This window comes from Miscanthus floridulus, chromosome 2, assembly GCF_019320115.1.
Source record: "Miscanthus floridulus cultivar M001 chromosome 2, ASM1932011v1, whole genome shotgun sequence".
Taxonomy (NCBI): Eukaryota; Viridiplantae; Streptophyta; class Magnoliopsida; order Poales; family Poaceae; genus Miscanthus; species Miscanthus floridulus.
Genome location: NC_089581.1, coordinates 14,377,965 through 14,392,768, shown reverse-complemented (window position 1 = coordinate 14,392,768; position 14,804 = coordinate 14,377,965). Strand labels below are relative to the sequence as shown.

At 49.9% G+C, this 14,804-nt stretch overlaps 1 protein-coding gene and 1 long non-coding RNA gene across 2 annotated transcripts; one reads left to right on the top strand and one right to left on the bottom strand.

Annotated features, from left to right (window-relative positions):
- Nucleotides 1-4,563: 4,563 nt before the first annotated feature.
- On the bottom strand, nucleotides 4,564-7,124 carry LOC136537997 (origin of replication complex subunit 5-like). Its single transcript, XM_066529981.1, has 4 exons — nucleotides 6,254-7,124; nucleotides 5,653-6,078; nucleotides 5,258-5,570; nucleotides 4,564-5,177 (listed from the first exon to the last, which is right to left on the bottom strand). Exons 1-4 carry the CDS (start codon nucleotides 7,036-7,038, stop codon nucleotides 5,127-5,129), a joined length of 1,575 nt encoding a protein of 524 aa, XP_066386078.1. The 5' UTR covers nucleotides 7,039-7,124; the 3' UTR covers nucleotides 4,564-5,126.
- A 4,924-nt stretch (nucleotides 7,125-12,048) lies between these two features.
- On the top strand, nucleotides 12,049-12,539 carry LOC136537996 (uncharacterized). Its single transcript, XR_010779184.1, has 3 exons — nucleotides 12,049-12,114; nucleotides 12,200-12,273; nucleotides 12,374-12,539. It is a non-coding gene; the product is annotated as an uncharacterized lncRNA (long non-coding RNA).
- The last annotated feature ends 2,265 nt before the right edge of the window (nucleotides 12,540-14,804 follow it).

The window sequence follows — 14,804 nt, the reverse complement described above, 5'->3', positions numbered from 1 at the left end:
GGTTATAGGGATGGAAGAGGGGAGGACGTGGTCTGTACTCTCGACGTCGACGAGGGGCCGTGTCGGCGAGAGCGGCGGCTGCTACTGCAGCCCTAGAGTTCACGTCGCGCTACAGTAACACGGGTACTGTTCGCGCGAGGGAGAGGGTAGGGACGACTGGCTCCCAAGGGAAGCCAGCAACTTAATTGTTGCTTTCTGCTTAATTTCAATCATCCCCGATTACAAGTATTTATCCTTCCCTATAAATGCTATAATTAAGGAACTATATCTATCCCTAAGAAAATATCAAATAAGCGATAAATTGGGCCTCTAAGCCCCTTAGCAGACCGGCCCCCTAGCACTATTGGGTTTGCGCCTGGCATAGGGGATGCCGGTCATAACAGTGTAACTAACCAACAATAGAACAAGGCACATCAGTTGTAAACCTATGCATTATAAATGATCACTTCTTATCACAATATTCTACTGTAGCAAATATACTATCACTCACTTAAAGTTATAATTGTTATTACCAAAATATCAGGTAATCATGGATCAGAAAAATGATTGTGATATATAGGATTCAATGAATTTTCACAACAATATGAAAAATACTTGTAATCTAGGGGACTAAAAAAGGCCCGCATGACATCCCGAGTCTATGACTCCAGGGGAAACAACCTAGAGAGAAGGTCCTAGAGCTTGGATGCTCCGCCAAACACCAAAGGCCACATTCATCTTCCACTATCTATAGGAGGCCCTGAATACTGGGAAGAGCTCCTTTAAACACACATGCATTTTTGAAAATTTACACCTTCAAATAACACAATAAGCTGCGAAGAAAGAGGTAATTTGGAGTACTGTTATTTGATCTATCACTTAATTACATATAAAAAATCATACAATTGGGGATGCAGTAAAAGTAACTCCGCCTATGTTGTCTCAACATATCAGGTTCCAAGCCCTGGTAAAGGAGGAGGGTTGTGATAGGCGTGGCGAGCCAACGTTAAATCTAGGCATTCTAATGGAGATGAAACTCGGAAGAAAACCATTGGGGCGTAACCCTCTTAGCGACGCGCCATATCGGAACCCGGGTATGGTGTTAAATGGGTAAGGGCCGGGTCAGCACCCCCTTGGTGTTAAACGGATCTGGGCATGGTGTCAAGTGAGCAAGGATTGGGTCGTCGCTTCCTTAGTGACGCGCTACATCGGCGCCCGGGTGTAGTGAAAAATGAGCAAGGGTCTTCACATCTGAGTCGACGGGTGCGAAGGGTAAGAAAACTAGTCGAACCAACTAGGATCCGTTTAGGTAGTTGGAATGTAGGGTCGCTTACAGGTAAGTTAAGAGAATTAGTTGATACCGCGACTAGGAGACGCGTAAATATATTATGCGTTCAAGAGACTAAATGGAAGGGTCAGAAGTCGAAGGAGGTGGACAATACAGGTTTCAAGCTTTAGTACACAGGGACAATCGCGAATAGAAATGGAGTAGGAGTTTTGATTGATAAGAGCCTCAAGAATGGTGTGGTGGGATTGAGAAGGCAAGGAGATAAGATTATCTTAGTCAAGCTTGTCGTTGGTGATATGGTCTTGAACGTAATTAGTGCGTATGCCCCTAAGTAGGCCTCGACGAGAGTGCTAAGAGACAGTTTTGGAAAGACTTAGATGGCCTGATTAGAGCTGTACCTAGTAGTGGGAAGCTTTTTATAGGTGAAGATCTTAATGGGCATGTAGGTACTACAAGCGCAGGTTTCAAGGCAGTTCATGGAGGTTTTGGGTATGGTAGTAGGAATCAGGAGGGGGAGGAAGTTCTGGACTTCGTGGTAGCTTTTGACCTGATGATAGCCAACACTTTCTTTAGAAACAGAGAATCTCATCTAGTGACCTTCAGTAGCGGACAACACTCTAGCCAGATTAACTTTGCCCTCGCAGGAAGAAAGGACAAACGAGCATGCTTGGCTTGCAAGGTGATACCAGGGAAGTGTGTTGTTTCTCAACATAAGTTTTTGGTGGCAGACTTTTGTTTTCAGGTGCGTGCCTGTAGGGATAAACAAGCTAAGATTGAAAGAACAAAGTGGTGGAAACTGAAAGGGGAGACGTCAGAGGTATTCAGGGAAAGGGTTATCAAAGAGGGCTCTTGGAAGGAAGAAGAGGACATAAACAACATGTGGGAGAAGATGACAACCAACATTCGGAAGGTGGCCTCAGAGGTGTGTGGAGTAACCAAAGGAAGTGGAGGCGAGACTAAAGATACTTGGTGGCGGAACGAGGAAGTCCAAAGGGCTATTAAGGAGAAGAAAAAATGCTATAGACGCTTGTACCATGACAGGAGTGTGGACAACATAGAGAAGTACAAGGTGGCAAAGAAGACTACAAAGCGAGCTGTAAGTGTGGCAAAGAGTAGAGTGTACGAGAATCTTTACCAACATTTGACTACGAAGGAAGGAGAGAAGGATATTTATAGGATGGCTAGAGTTCGTGAGAGAAAGACAAGGGACTTCAACCAAGTTAAGTGCATTAAGGATGAAAGGGAGCATGGTGAAGGAGAATGAGACCCGACATCGATGGCAAGAGTATTTTGACAAATTGTTCAATGGTGAGAATACGGACACAACCTTTCAGTTGGATGACTCTTTTGATAACACCAATAGGCGCTTTGTGCGGAGAATCCAAGAATCTGAGGTCAGAGAGGCGTTGAAAAGGATGAAAGAAGGTAAGACGATGGGACCGGATGGTATCCCAATCGATGTGTGGAGATGCCTCGGAAACATAGCTATAGTATGGCTAACCAAGCTGTTCAACCATATTTTCGATCGAACAAGATGCCTGACGAGTGGAGAAGTATATTGGTACCGATCTACAAGAATAAAGGGGATATTCAAAGTTGTACTAATTACCGGGGAATTAAGTTGATGAGCCATACTATAAAGCTATGGGAGAGAGTTATCGAGCATCGCTTGAGAGCAATAACACAGGTCTCTATGAACCAATTTGGTTTCATGCCCGGAAGGTCAACCATGGAAGCCATTTTCTTAATAAGACAAGTTATGAAGCAGTATAGGGAGAAAAAGGACCTACACCTGGTTTTTATTGACTTGGAGAAGGCTTATGATAAAATACTAAGGAATGTTATGTGGTGGGCTTTAGATAAACATAAAGTCCCAACGAAGTACGTCGGGCTCATTAAGGACATATACAACAATGTTGTGACTAGTGTTCGAACAAGTGATGGAGACACGGATGACTTCCCGATTAGGATATGACTACATCAAGGGTCAGCTTTGAGCCCTTATCTGTTTGCCTTAGTGATGGATGAGGTCACAAGGGACATACAAGAGGACATCTCTTGGTGTATGCTTTTCGTGGACGATGTAGTGCTAGTTGATGAAAGCCGGACAGGAGTGAATCAGAAACTGGAGTTATGGCGGGAGACTTGGGAGTCCAAAGGTTTTAGGCTCAGTAGAACTAAAATTGAGTATACGAGATATGACTTCGGCACTACTACTCGGGAGGAGGAAGATATTAGTTTGGAAGGTAAGTAGTGCCTAGGAAGGATACCTTTTGATATTTAGGATCAATGCTACAGAGAGACAGGGATATTGATGAAGATGTTAGCCATAGAATTAAAGCAGGGTGGATGAAGTGACGCAAAGCATCTGGTGTCCTATGTGATAAAAGGGTACCACAGAAGCTAAAAGACAAGTTTTATAGGACGACGATTAGACCTGCTATGTTGTATGGTGCAGAATGTTGGCCTACGAAAAGATGACATGTTCAACAGATAAGTGTCGCGGAAATGCGTATGTTGCGTTGGATTTGCGGTCATACAAGAAGGGATCGAGTTCGAAACGATGATATACGTGATAGATTAGGGGTAGCACCAATTGAAGAAAAGCTTGTCCAATATCGGTTGAGATGGTTTGGACATGTCCAATGAAGACCTCCAAAGGCACCGGTGCGTAGTGGAATCCTAAGCTAGGATAGTAACGTGAAGAGAGGCAGAGGAAGACCGAAGTTGACTTGGGTAGAGGCAATAAAAGGAGACTTGAAAGGATGAAATATACCCAAAGACTTAGCCTTAGATAGGATTGCTTGGAACACAGCTATTCACGTGCCTGAACCTTGATGACTTCTGCTGAGTTTCAACTCTAGCCTACCCCAACTTGTTTGGGACTTAAAAGCTTTGTTGTTATTGTTGTTGTTGAGGATGCAGTAAAAGTGGCTCAATTGACTGATGAAGAATTGAAGACTGGTGTAAGAGTGTGACATATGACTTCCAGTTTCTATAATGATATGAATTTTCCTATAAAGCATAGACAAAGGCATTCTAGTCCCAAAGAATAAAATGCATTCATAAGGTTTAATCATTTGCCTAAGGCAACACCTCAACGCCACAACGCTATGTTAACCAATACCACTGAAAGTTCAAGTGGTGAGATCAGGCAGATGATGAACGTGAATGGAGTAATTACTTAATACAGATCAATACGACAACATTGGACTTGGACAAAGTGGCGCTGATCTTTTTCAGATAGAGGGCACGTTTGGTTCACAGCCACACATTTGGTGGCGAGTGTGGCGGCACCTAAGCTGTGGTGGTTGAAATCGGCGCCGCAGCTGTGGCGTATTTTTCAACTGGGAAAGACTGTGGCTGCCACGTCCAAACGCTGAACCAAGCAGCAGCCTTCTGCTGGTGGCGAGCCGCACTTGAGGCTAGCAGGCTGTGGCGGGGAAGCAAACACCTCCAGAATTATGGTACCACTATGCCACACAAAAATAGAGGTTGATCTGATGGCATTACATGAAGAAAAGAACATCTAGTAATCTAACTAAACATTGCTTGATTCAGATGCTAATGGTTCTTTTCTTTCTGAAGCACGAGCTGTTGACAACATGCTACTTCCGAGACATTTCAATAAAGCTCAGAATGTTAAGTTACCACTAGATCCAGGGTTGGATACTACTAATTATCTGACTGAGAAACAAGATGAAAGAAGTCAAGAAAACTAAGAAGATGGAGATTGGAGCATATAGCAATTGTTTTATCCCTTGATGCCCTACAATCATGGGAACTAGACAGATCAGATACCAATATAGTCTAAAGCCAACAACAACAGTTGTTACAGCCTAGGCTAAGGCTGCAAAGGCTATCTTCTGTATATATACTTCGAGAGGGGGAAACTAACACTCCTGGCAACCTGTAAATAATAGATAAAGAAATCACAAAATGATCATGATACAGCCAGTGTCTTACAGATGAATGTTACAAGGTGCTCACCTTGAGTGCTAAATCTTCATCAATGTTAGATCGATATCTAGCTGAGCCTTCTAGCGGGCAGCTCCGGCTTTTGGAGAGGAAATTAGAATTGCAAAGTGTTGAAAGTTGCAAAAGAACATCTGACATCAAACCAGTCATTCCACTTCCATTCATCATACTATCAGGACATTCAACATCACCGAGATAATCTTCTGACACTGACGTGATGCACTGAAATATAGCCAAGAGCCGCTCAAGAGGAAATGTGCCAGGGCCTTTCAAAAGCATCTCTTCAGCCATGGTGTCCTTCATATTCATCGACGCCTGAGAGCTCCTACATCAAAGAACAATGATGTAAGCATCTAATAAGATGATTAGACTGTTGGCAAGTCAAGAGATGGCATTAGGTGGCATACTTTCTCTTTCGCCTATGGTTATCTGACCCTCCAGTTGAATCGAACAAAGCTGCATCAAGAGTAGCCGGGTTCCTTGAAGCCAGGAAAGCTGACAATAGTAAGTATTTCGCAGACAGAGACATGTGGAACTCCAATTCAGTCAGCAAACCATCCCTACTGCCAAACCGTCTTTTACTACTAGCCTTCCCACCAGAACTAAGATCCTTGCATTCATCCACAGAAGTCCTCGTGGGAACACTGAATGTCTCGTTCAAGGCAACAGCCAAATGTGGCTGTATATGTTCAAACAACCTCCTTTTGATGCTCTCATCCGGAACTGCCTTCAAATCCCCCAATGGCTCGCAGTACCTCCTGAAAAGTGGCTCCAGTGCAGCCACCAGTTCATCTACCCTCCTTGTTACTCGGAACAATGGCTTCAGCGCCACACTGCCAAACAACAAGAGGAATGAAAAAGAAGAAATAGCACGATTGAGTAATCACGCTCCAACGATACTCCCAAGGCACTAGCATACCCATGTCAAATATACTGGTTGGTATTTGATTCGACCCATTCCCAGGATCAAATTAGCACAAAAGCCAGAATCACTGATGAATGCCTTACCTAAGGAACGATGAGTACAGCTTCGGATTGGGATGGCCTCGCATCAGGATGTCTCGGACCTCGTCCACTGTGTAATCAGGGAAGTAAATGTGATTCGGCTCGACAGAGCCAGTCATGGAGTAGTACGCATCAGGTGTAGCACTGCTCACGTAGACGAGCACGACCTGCGGCAATCGGAGGAGATCGTAGAGGCGGAGGAGGAGCGCCAGAAGTTGACCGCCCTTGTCCCAGCTCCTAACAACCTCCAAATTATCGAACACCAGATACACGGCCTCGCCCTGCGCGGAGAGGCCAGCAAGCGCGTCGCGGAGCGCGGCGACGAAGTCCGAGGGCTTGTCCGGGATGCGCAGGCGAGAGGAGGAGGACGACGACGAAGGCGGGCTGAGCTGGGTGAGGAGGGAGGCGAATAGGGCGCGAGGGGACGGGAGGGAGCGCAGGGCGGCGTAGGCGACGCGCCGCGGGCGAGGGCGCACGTGGCGGAGAGCGAGGAGGAGCGCGCGCGTCTTCCCCGTGGCGGCGCCCCCGTGGAGGAGAAGCGGGAGCGCCGGCGCGGGCGCCAGGAGCCGGAGGAGGTCCGTCGCCTGCGTGCGGCGGCCGGGCAACGCCTCAAGGAGCGCGTCGACGGTGCTCCGCTCATGCTCCCCTTCCTCCTCCTTCGCGGCGGCGGTGGGGACGGGTTGGCGCCTGGGCGTCGATTTGGGCCTGGATCCGGACGGGGAGTTCGGGGAGACGGGATCGGCCGTGGAGGAGCGGGTGGCGCGGCGCGGGGTGACGGGCTGCGACATCGCGGAGGGTGTCGGCGGTGGTCGGCGTCGGCGTCGGCGAGGATGCCGTCGGAACCCTAGGCGGCAAGAGGCGGGGACCGGGTGGGACTTGAGAGGGGATCAGGGAATGGCGAGCCGCGAGCGGGACTTCGGGGAATTTTTGGGCGCGCGCCGCAGCGTGGGCGGGCGGGAAGATGACGCACGGTTGGGCCGTTGTTGATTGGCCTTTGTTAGGCCAGTTCCGTTCCGAACGGAAATGGATCCACGGGCGGTCAACTCGGTAATCGGGCGAAGCCCAGAATGCTCATGGGATACAGGGGCAGTGGCAAGCTGGGCTGGGGAAATGGTTGGCCTAAATTGAGAAGAGCAATTCTCCTCTGAGGAATGAATGAAGTACGGCCTTTCTCACCATACCAAGCCCAAACCTGAGCTATAGAGGTCCACAGACCAGAGTTCTTCAAATGAGATTCAGGAGAGAAGATGTGGAAGAGGAAGACAAAGGAAAAGGCTCATACATGGATTTCTCCTGATCTTGAGAGTGGTTTGCACAAAATGAATGTTGACGCGGCTTTTGCATTTGCTGAAGATTATGGTATTCGTAATCATAAAAGTGGCTTCAGACTGCCTAAATGTTTATATAAAAAATATTTAAGAAATGTCCATATACACTTCCACCACACTAGAACACGCAATCACTACAAGACCATCACTACCGATTATGGTAGAGACGACAGTGATAGGTATACCATTATCGGTTCAATGTCTTCAATTGACAATGATAGCACACCATATCACTGCCGGTTCGTGGCTCCAATTGGCGGACTATCCACCAGTTTTTGCTGCTGAAGCAGAGTACTACAACTAGAAGAGATGTAGGATAATTGGTCTCGGTCATGACGGATGTTTTGAAGGAAGAGTCGTGCCTGTTGATCTAACGTGATTTTACTCGCAACTTTGAAACCTCTGGTTGATCAGCTTTGAAACCTTCCAAAAGGTAGGTGTGGAATTGTGGATAACATTAATTAGGACCTGTTTGATATAGTAGCTAATTGCTAACTAGCTAAAAATTAGTTCTAGCGTAACCAAACAGTAGAGCTGAATAGATGGGCTATTTTTTTAGTCAAAATCTTTAAATAGTTGGTAACCAACTGGCTAGTCAACAATAGCTAATCTAGACTATTTTTTAGCCAAAACCAGTAACTGTCCATATGTATCAAACATGTCCTCACTATAAGTTGATGTTGTTTGTCACTGCTATACTAGAAAAAAAACATTGGAATATCACCATCCAGTACTAATCACGTCCCACATGGATAACACACATCGCACGGTTCACTGCATTGACCAAGTCTCACAAGTTTTTTTTTATATAACTCATTGAAGCAAACTTCCAAAACGAATTTCTCCACGTGTTCCCTTTAGAGCCCTATAAGTTTTTTTTTGAATTTCGTGTTTGCGCCCCCGCTGTATAGTGCAATAGTGTTGTTTATTATCCGACGAGAACAACCATGATGTGCCGCGTGACCGAGCCGTCACGGCGCCACCACCCGTCCGAGACCCAAAAGCACGCGGCCGCTGGAGTGGATCTGTGGAAGCCAAGTTCACCAGCACGGCCCTCGGCAGCTCTTAATTACCTGCACTGCACGTCCGGTCGGCCCCCGAGCTACGGGCCTTTTTGTTTTCCCCTTCTCGCGTCTCCTGCCTTCGTCAGTTCGTCTAGAAGGAATGTGTTGAGACTTGCGGTCTCAGATAGTGTGGAGGAGGTAGAGGCCTCCGCCCGCCAAGCGCTGCCCTCAGGCGGAGGCTCCGGAAACAGGCACAACAAGTGGGCGTGTAGGGAAATGGCACGTAAAACTAGGGTTTCATTAATTCATTTTTCAACCCCCCATACTGTTACAAGTGTTCCCTATTTATAGGGCTCAACTACCACTTTTACAGAGTTTATAATAATACCCTTCAACTGCTACAGTACATTCTCGGAATATTCCACTACTCGTCTTTCCTCTCGGGGGTAATCTTGTCATGCCGCCCTCGGGTACTGGGCCTGCGCGATCAGCCGACCCATCAGGCCTCAGCATTCGGCGATGGGCCTTTGGACCTCCGCCGTCGGTCTCCGCCCCATCTGGCCTCAGGATTCGGCGATGGGCCTTTGGACCTCTGTCGTCGGTCTCCGCCCCATCGGGCCTCAGGATTCAGCGAAGGGCCTTTAGGCCTCCGCCATTGGTCTCCGCCCCTAGGACGCCGAGGCCGCAGACCCCCGATGCCCAGTATTGCCGTCCTCCTGCTTGGGTCTCTGCCCCTACGAGCGGAGGCCGAACCGGCACGCCCGCGCCGTCCACGAACGCCTTCCTCTGGTTACCTGCACACACACGTAGGTAACGTTGGCACTTGATTAGCCTTGCAGCGGGGCGGCCTCCGCCCCCTTCGCCCGGAGACGCCTACGAGCTAACCAGGCGGAGGCTACGCCAGGGTCACCGGCAGTGTCCTACAAGCAGTCTGAGAAACCCTCATCTTTTTAGGTCTGGAGGCGTGGTAGCTGGGCCTTTGCTTAGGTAGTTGGTTGGAGATGTCTTTGCAAACTGCTGGCCGCATAGGTCTCCGCCACTCTCAGAGGCCGTGTTACAACAGTTCCCCCCTTTTGAGACCACGGTCCGCCCGAGCGTGTCGTGAGCTCAAAACGCCCTAAGCAAGGACGTCCACGGGGGCGGAGACTGTGCGTAGTCACATCTCCGATCGATCCCCGCAGGTTCCCCCCTGGCCCGCTCTAGCGTGGCCGCTGGTCTTGTCATAGTAGCCGTTAGGCTGCAAAACTAGCCGTTGTCCTACGCTGTGGCCGTTTACGCCGTATTGCTTTCCGTTGTATACCTTGCAACTTCTCCAGAGATGACCGTTGGGCGGCAGGCGAATTCTCCAGAGAAGACCGTTGTACGGCGGGAGATGAACCGCCTGCCCGCGGCCTATATAAGGGCGAGGTTGGTGGCGGGGTCCCCCCCCCCCCCCGCAATGCTCATTCGCTTTCCTTGCGTCTGAGAAATCGCTCTCTGCTCTCTTCGCTTTCGCCTGAGCTGCCTTCGTGCGTTCTGTCTTTCCGCTTGCGTCTTCCGCCTAGGCTGCCGCCGCGGTGGCTTTCTTTTCCGCCTCCGCCCATACTCGCCGGCCTGCCTTCTTCAGACCCTATCGCCACCTTCTCGGCGTTAGGGCCACCGGCTGGAGTGCACACTTTGAGGAGTGCATGCTTGCCTCTGCCTCCGCGTTGGAATTTGAAAAGCTAGTGGAGGAGGATTTGGGGAGTGTCTCCACGTCTGTCGGAGACTTGATCGCTGCGGATTCTAGAGACATGGCGATAAAGTCATGGGATTTTAGCCCCTCCTCCATTACTGAAGAGGCGGTCGCGGAGATGTTGAAGGAATTGTATTTTCCTTCTTCGAGGGTAAAAATCCCTCCGCCTGGCCAGACCGTTCCGGAGCTGGAGGAGGGATATGCGGTGGTGTTTTGGGACTTCTTCACCTGCGGCCTCTGACTTCCTAACATCCCCTTCCTCTGTCGGGTGTCGGAGACCTTCAATGTCCAGCTCCATCATCTGACTCCTACTGCCTTCCTCACGCTCAGCAAATTCTGCTGGGCGTGTGTTTCTTATGGCACCGAGCCAGATGTGGACACCTTCTGCGCTTACTACGAGCTACAAAAGCAGCCAAAGAAGAAGGAGATGCGTGTGGGCAAGGAGGTGGAGGTGATCTACCAGTATGGTAGTTGCACCTTCATGTCAAAGAGGAACCAAGGCATAGACCGCCTGGAGATTTCTTTTTGCTAGAATGGCAAATGGGACCGCGGCTGGCTTGAGCAGTGGTTCTACGTGAAGACCTACGGGGTCCGTGGCACTACCGAGGATGGTGTGGAGGTCGTGGAGTATCCATTGACTTCAAGAATGGAGGTGATGGCACCGCATACGCGCGTGGATCTGCCGGAGGAGATGTCTCCGGCGAGGAAGGCTTGCGACCGGGCTTTTGCGGCAGCATGCTGCTACTCCAGGGGCCGCGACCTAGTGGAGGAGATTATGGCCTCCAACTACTGGCCCCTGGGCAGAGACAACCCAGCCTTTCGGCTGGGAAAGGTGAAGGTTCCCATTTTTAGGCCGGAGGTCGGGATTCCTTTCCCCTGCTTTGGCCGGTCTTTGGGGGAGGGGGTGACAGAGGACAGCTTCGTTGCCGACGTTGAGGAGGCCACCGTCGGGTTGGTTGGCAAAATTTCTGAGTGTGAGTACACATCTCGGAGAGCCGTGGCAGGCACCATGCCACGGCTCAATCAAGTTTTTGAGGAGCTCGGGATCATCTACCGGGAGCGCGAGGTTCCCGCTGAGGTCCTGGCTTCGATTGACAAGAAGAAGAAGGCGTCCGCGAAGAATGTTACGGTGGAGGCCAAGTCCTAGAAGAGGAAGGGCGCCGCTGTTGCTCAGGCGCCTGTGAAAGAGAAGAAGAAGACCGGTGCTTTGGTGATCACACCGGCCGTGTCCTCGGCCGATAGTGCGGGCGTTGCCTCTGTCGGTAGTGAAGACATTCAGAGCTCCTCCGTCCCGTCAGTGGACGTGCGGGTCACGAGCGGCGGGGTTCACGGCTCTCCTGTAGCTGAGGAGAGCCGGCCCTTTGGGCCTTCGCCACATGATGGGGCGGAGACTTCTGCCCAGGGGGCTCGGCAGGCGGCCCAGCCTTGGCTTTTTATGAGTGAGTTTGTTTGGCGCACATTTTTGTGTTTACTGTCTTCGCTCGGTTTATTTGTTTATGTATTCTATCAAGTGCTAATACTGTGTAGTTGTTGCTTTGTAGGTGATGTCATGGCTGGACTCCTCACCCCGGAGGAGCGAGCGGCCGCTGCCAGCGTCAGGTTTAGTCCGGGGCAGCCGGGGCCGATGGCGCCGGGTCCGAGTGAGTATAGAGTGTTTTTATCTTACTCGTCTTTTGGCCTATTGTTATTGCCTATTTCTGATCGGCCCTCTGACCTAAGTTGTTGTTGTTTTTGTTTTTTTTTGCTATGCAGGCTCCTCCGACACTTCTATCTTAGGTTGGGAAGAGTGCTATCTTGGGGTTCTTGGAGACGTCGGAGGTGGTCTCTGGCAGTTGTTGTATTTATTGTGAGATTTGCTTTTCTCACCTTATGGTTTTGTGTTTGTTTGTTCTTCTTTAATCAGATCGCTTCAAACAGCGTCTGAGGGACATGGATTTCTTCCAACTTCTCCGTGTTCATCTAGAACACCAGAGCTTGGTGCGTCTTTGGTGGTTTACCTTTTTTGGTGTATGTTCGCCTTTAGACTTGTTTTTGTTTTTATTGCTGATCGTCTTGGTCTTCTTCTTTCTGATCACAGGGGTATCACACGGCTGTTGTTATGGAAGAGCGCTGCACTCGTGAGGTCTCCGACCGAGATACTGCGATTGAAGCGCTCAAGGCGGAGAACGAGCGCCTGGAAGGTGAAAAAGGGGGTTTGGCCAACTCCCTTGCAGCTCTCCGCCTTTCTCTAGCGGAGAAGGAACAAGAAAAGGAGGCTTTGAGGGCCGATCTCGCCAAGGCCCGAGATGCAGAAGTTTTGTCTGCTGAGCAGGCCCATAGGGCGAACGAGTTGGCCGAGGGTCTCCAGCGAGAGCTGGCCTCTGAGAAGGAATCCACAGCTACGGTGGGGGAGCAGCTGTCTTTGACGATGAGGCATTTGGACTCGGTCAAGGGGGTCCTTGCTTCAACCGTTGGCCATTACCGGGCCATCGTCGCCGAGTTTGGAGGCAAAACCTCCGCTCCTCCGGAGGAAGACAGCGTCTACGCCCTCGCCTCCTAGCTAAAGCGTCACCTTGCGAAGCTCCCCAGTCTAATCAATGGCTACACGGACTATGGGGTGCTGGCGGGAGTAGCGAATTACGCCAAGCTTTTGGTGCGCGGCGGGTGTACGCATACCGAAAGTATTCCGGATGGAGCGCTGCCGGGTCCGGAGGAGCTTGGTGAGACTTCTCTTGGTTTACGAAAAACCTTGAGAAATTTCATTGGGTACTTTTGGGCTCCATTTGGGAGACCTGCTGCCCGGAAACTGGCGGAGGAAAAGAGGGCGAAGGTATTTCTAGTCTTTGTAGCCGCTATTTTTCTCTCCTTGCTTTTTTGCGAAGCTGCGAAGGCTTTCATTGCCTGTGCCACTGATATTTAGCCTGTGCTACAGGATGTGTAGAAGAGTCTTGCGGGCAGGCCTCCGCCAGTTCCGCGCTCGGTGACCGCGGGCAGTGCCTCCGCCACCGATGGCGCTCCGGTAGGCGCTACGATTGGAAGTGGTGATGGTCGGAGGCCGCAGGCGCCGTCCCCGCCCACAGTTGATGCGGGCTCCGTTCCAGGGACTTCTGCTGTGGCCAAGGTGCCGGAGGTCTAGGCTCTTTGTAGGACTTAGCTGTTTTGACTTGTATATTGTAGTCCAGTTGGGCTCTTGTAAATAAAGTTTCTTTTGTTCTGAATGATTTTGTGGAAAATTTTAACCTTGCGTAGGTTCCGAATCGGGAGCCTGCGCAAGATGTCATGCCTTTGACTCTCTACAATGATGGTACTTATGTGAGCGGAGAGCTTTGGGAGTATTGGCGTTCGGCCTTTCCCCACAGCGTTGCGCGCGACGTGTTTGAGTCAGTTAAGTTTGACATAGACGACGAGCGCGCTGGGTTTACTCACGCGCTTGCCTGGCGCGGACCTCCGCCACAATAGTTTGGATTTTATTGTAAATTTGTGTCCTGTAAGAATGCTACTTGACGTTTTATGGAATACAAAACAGGTTCACTTTCTTGATTGTTTGTGCGGGAGCTTATGTCTGTTGTGCTAGTTTACATATCTCGTCTAGTCCCGAGCTTGCACACCATGGGCCTTTGCTTGGGTGAACGTGCACGATACAGAGGTGGTGGCTAGGACCTCTGCCCCATGTTCTCTCTTTCTCTGTGCTTGCTTGATGGCCGGGGTAGAAGTGTTTGCAGTTTTTTGGTCGGCGGAGGCGTACTTGAAGTCCGCCTGGCGAGGCTTGTTGAATCGGTGTGTGATCTGATAGGAGGTTTGGCGCGGCTTGTGCAGACGGTGGAGACTTTTGGTATTTCTTTAGCTGGGTGTTTTAGCTGTCTGGTGGTATGGGCCTCTAACACTGCACACCCGTGGGACATGTTTCATTTGTGGAGATGGCAGGTTAGGTCTCCGGCGTCGGGGGGATGTTACGAGATTTCATGCGATATCCCCCTTCTTCCGCAGGCCTGCACTGTTCATCACCGTGCCGTAGTTCCTGTCTCTTTTCCCACTGTCTCCGACCGTCTACTGGTGCCTCTGATTTTATGAGTTTTCATACAATATCTACGGCCGACTTAGATATCTAAGGAGACCCCTACCTCCATGGCCGTTGCTGTGGCTTGTGCTTGTGCTCTGCCTTCTTCCCCCCTTGCGCCTTATGTTGACTGAGGTTTTAAGGGTGTGGGGGGAACCCGTTTTATAGCGGGGTGGTGGCTTTTGGTTGTTAAATTTTTGGTACGTTGTTTGTTGGAACGTATCTTGGCTTTAATGGCCTATATCTTGCTTGAATTATTCGTGCCTTTTGAGATCTTTTGAAGTAAATAGGCCTAGTGCCTAAGTGACAAGGTTTTGTCAGACCTTTTCCTCGTTTTGCTGTTTTCGATGGCGGAGACCTTCTTCCTGGTTCTAGCGCCATAATGGTGTTGCCCCTGATGCTTGGGGTGGTTTTTTTGTTAAGGTCGGAGGCCTGTTTGGCCGAGGTTGTTTTTGCCTTGATGCCTTAATTT

Bases quoted from the DNA above. Each gene is read 5' to 3' on its own strand.
- LOC136537997 (XM_066529981.1), bottom strand. From the start codon at position 7,038: ATGTCGCAGCCCGTCACCCCGCGCCGCGCCACCCGCTCCTCCACGGCC. The intron at 6,079-6,253 runs GTAAGGCATTCA...GTTGTTTGGCAG, and splicing joins CTGTACTCATCGTTCCTTAG to TGTGGCGCTGAAGCCATTGT. The intron at 5,571-5,652 runs GTATGCCACCTA...TCTTTGATGTAG, and splicing joins AACCATAGGCGAAAGAGAAA to GAGCTCTCAGGCGTCGATGA.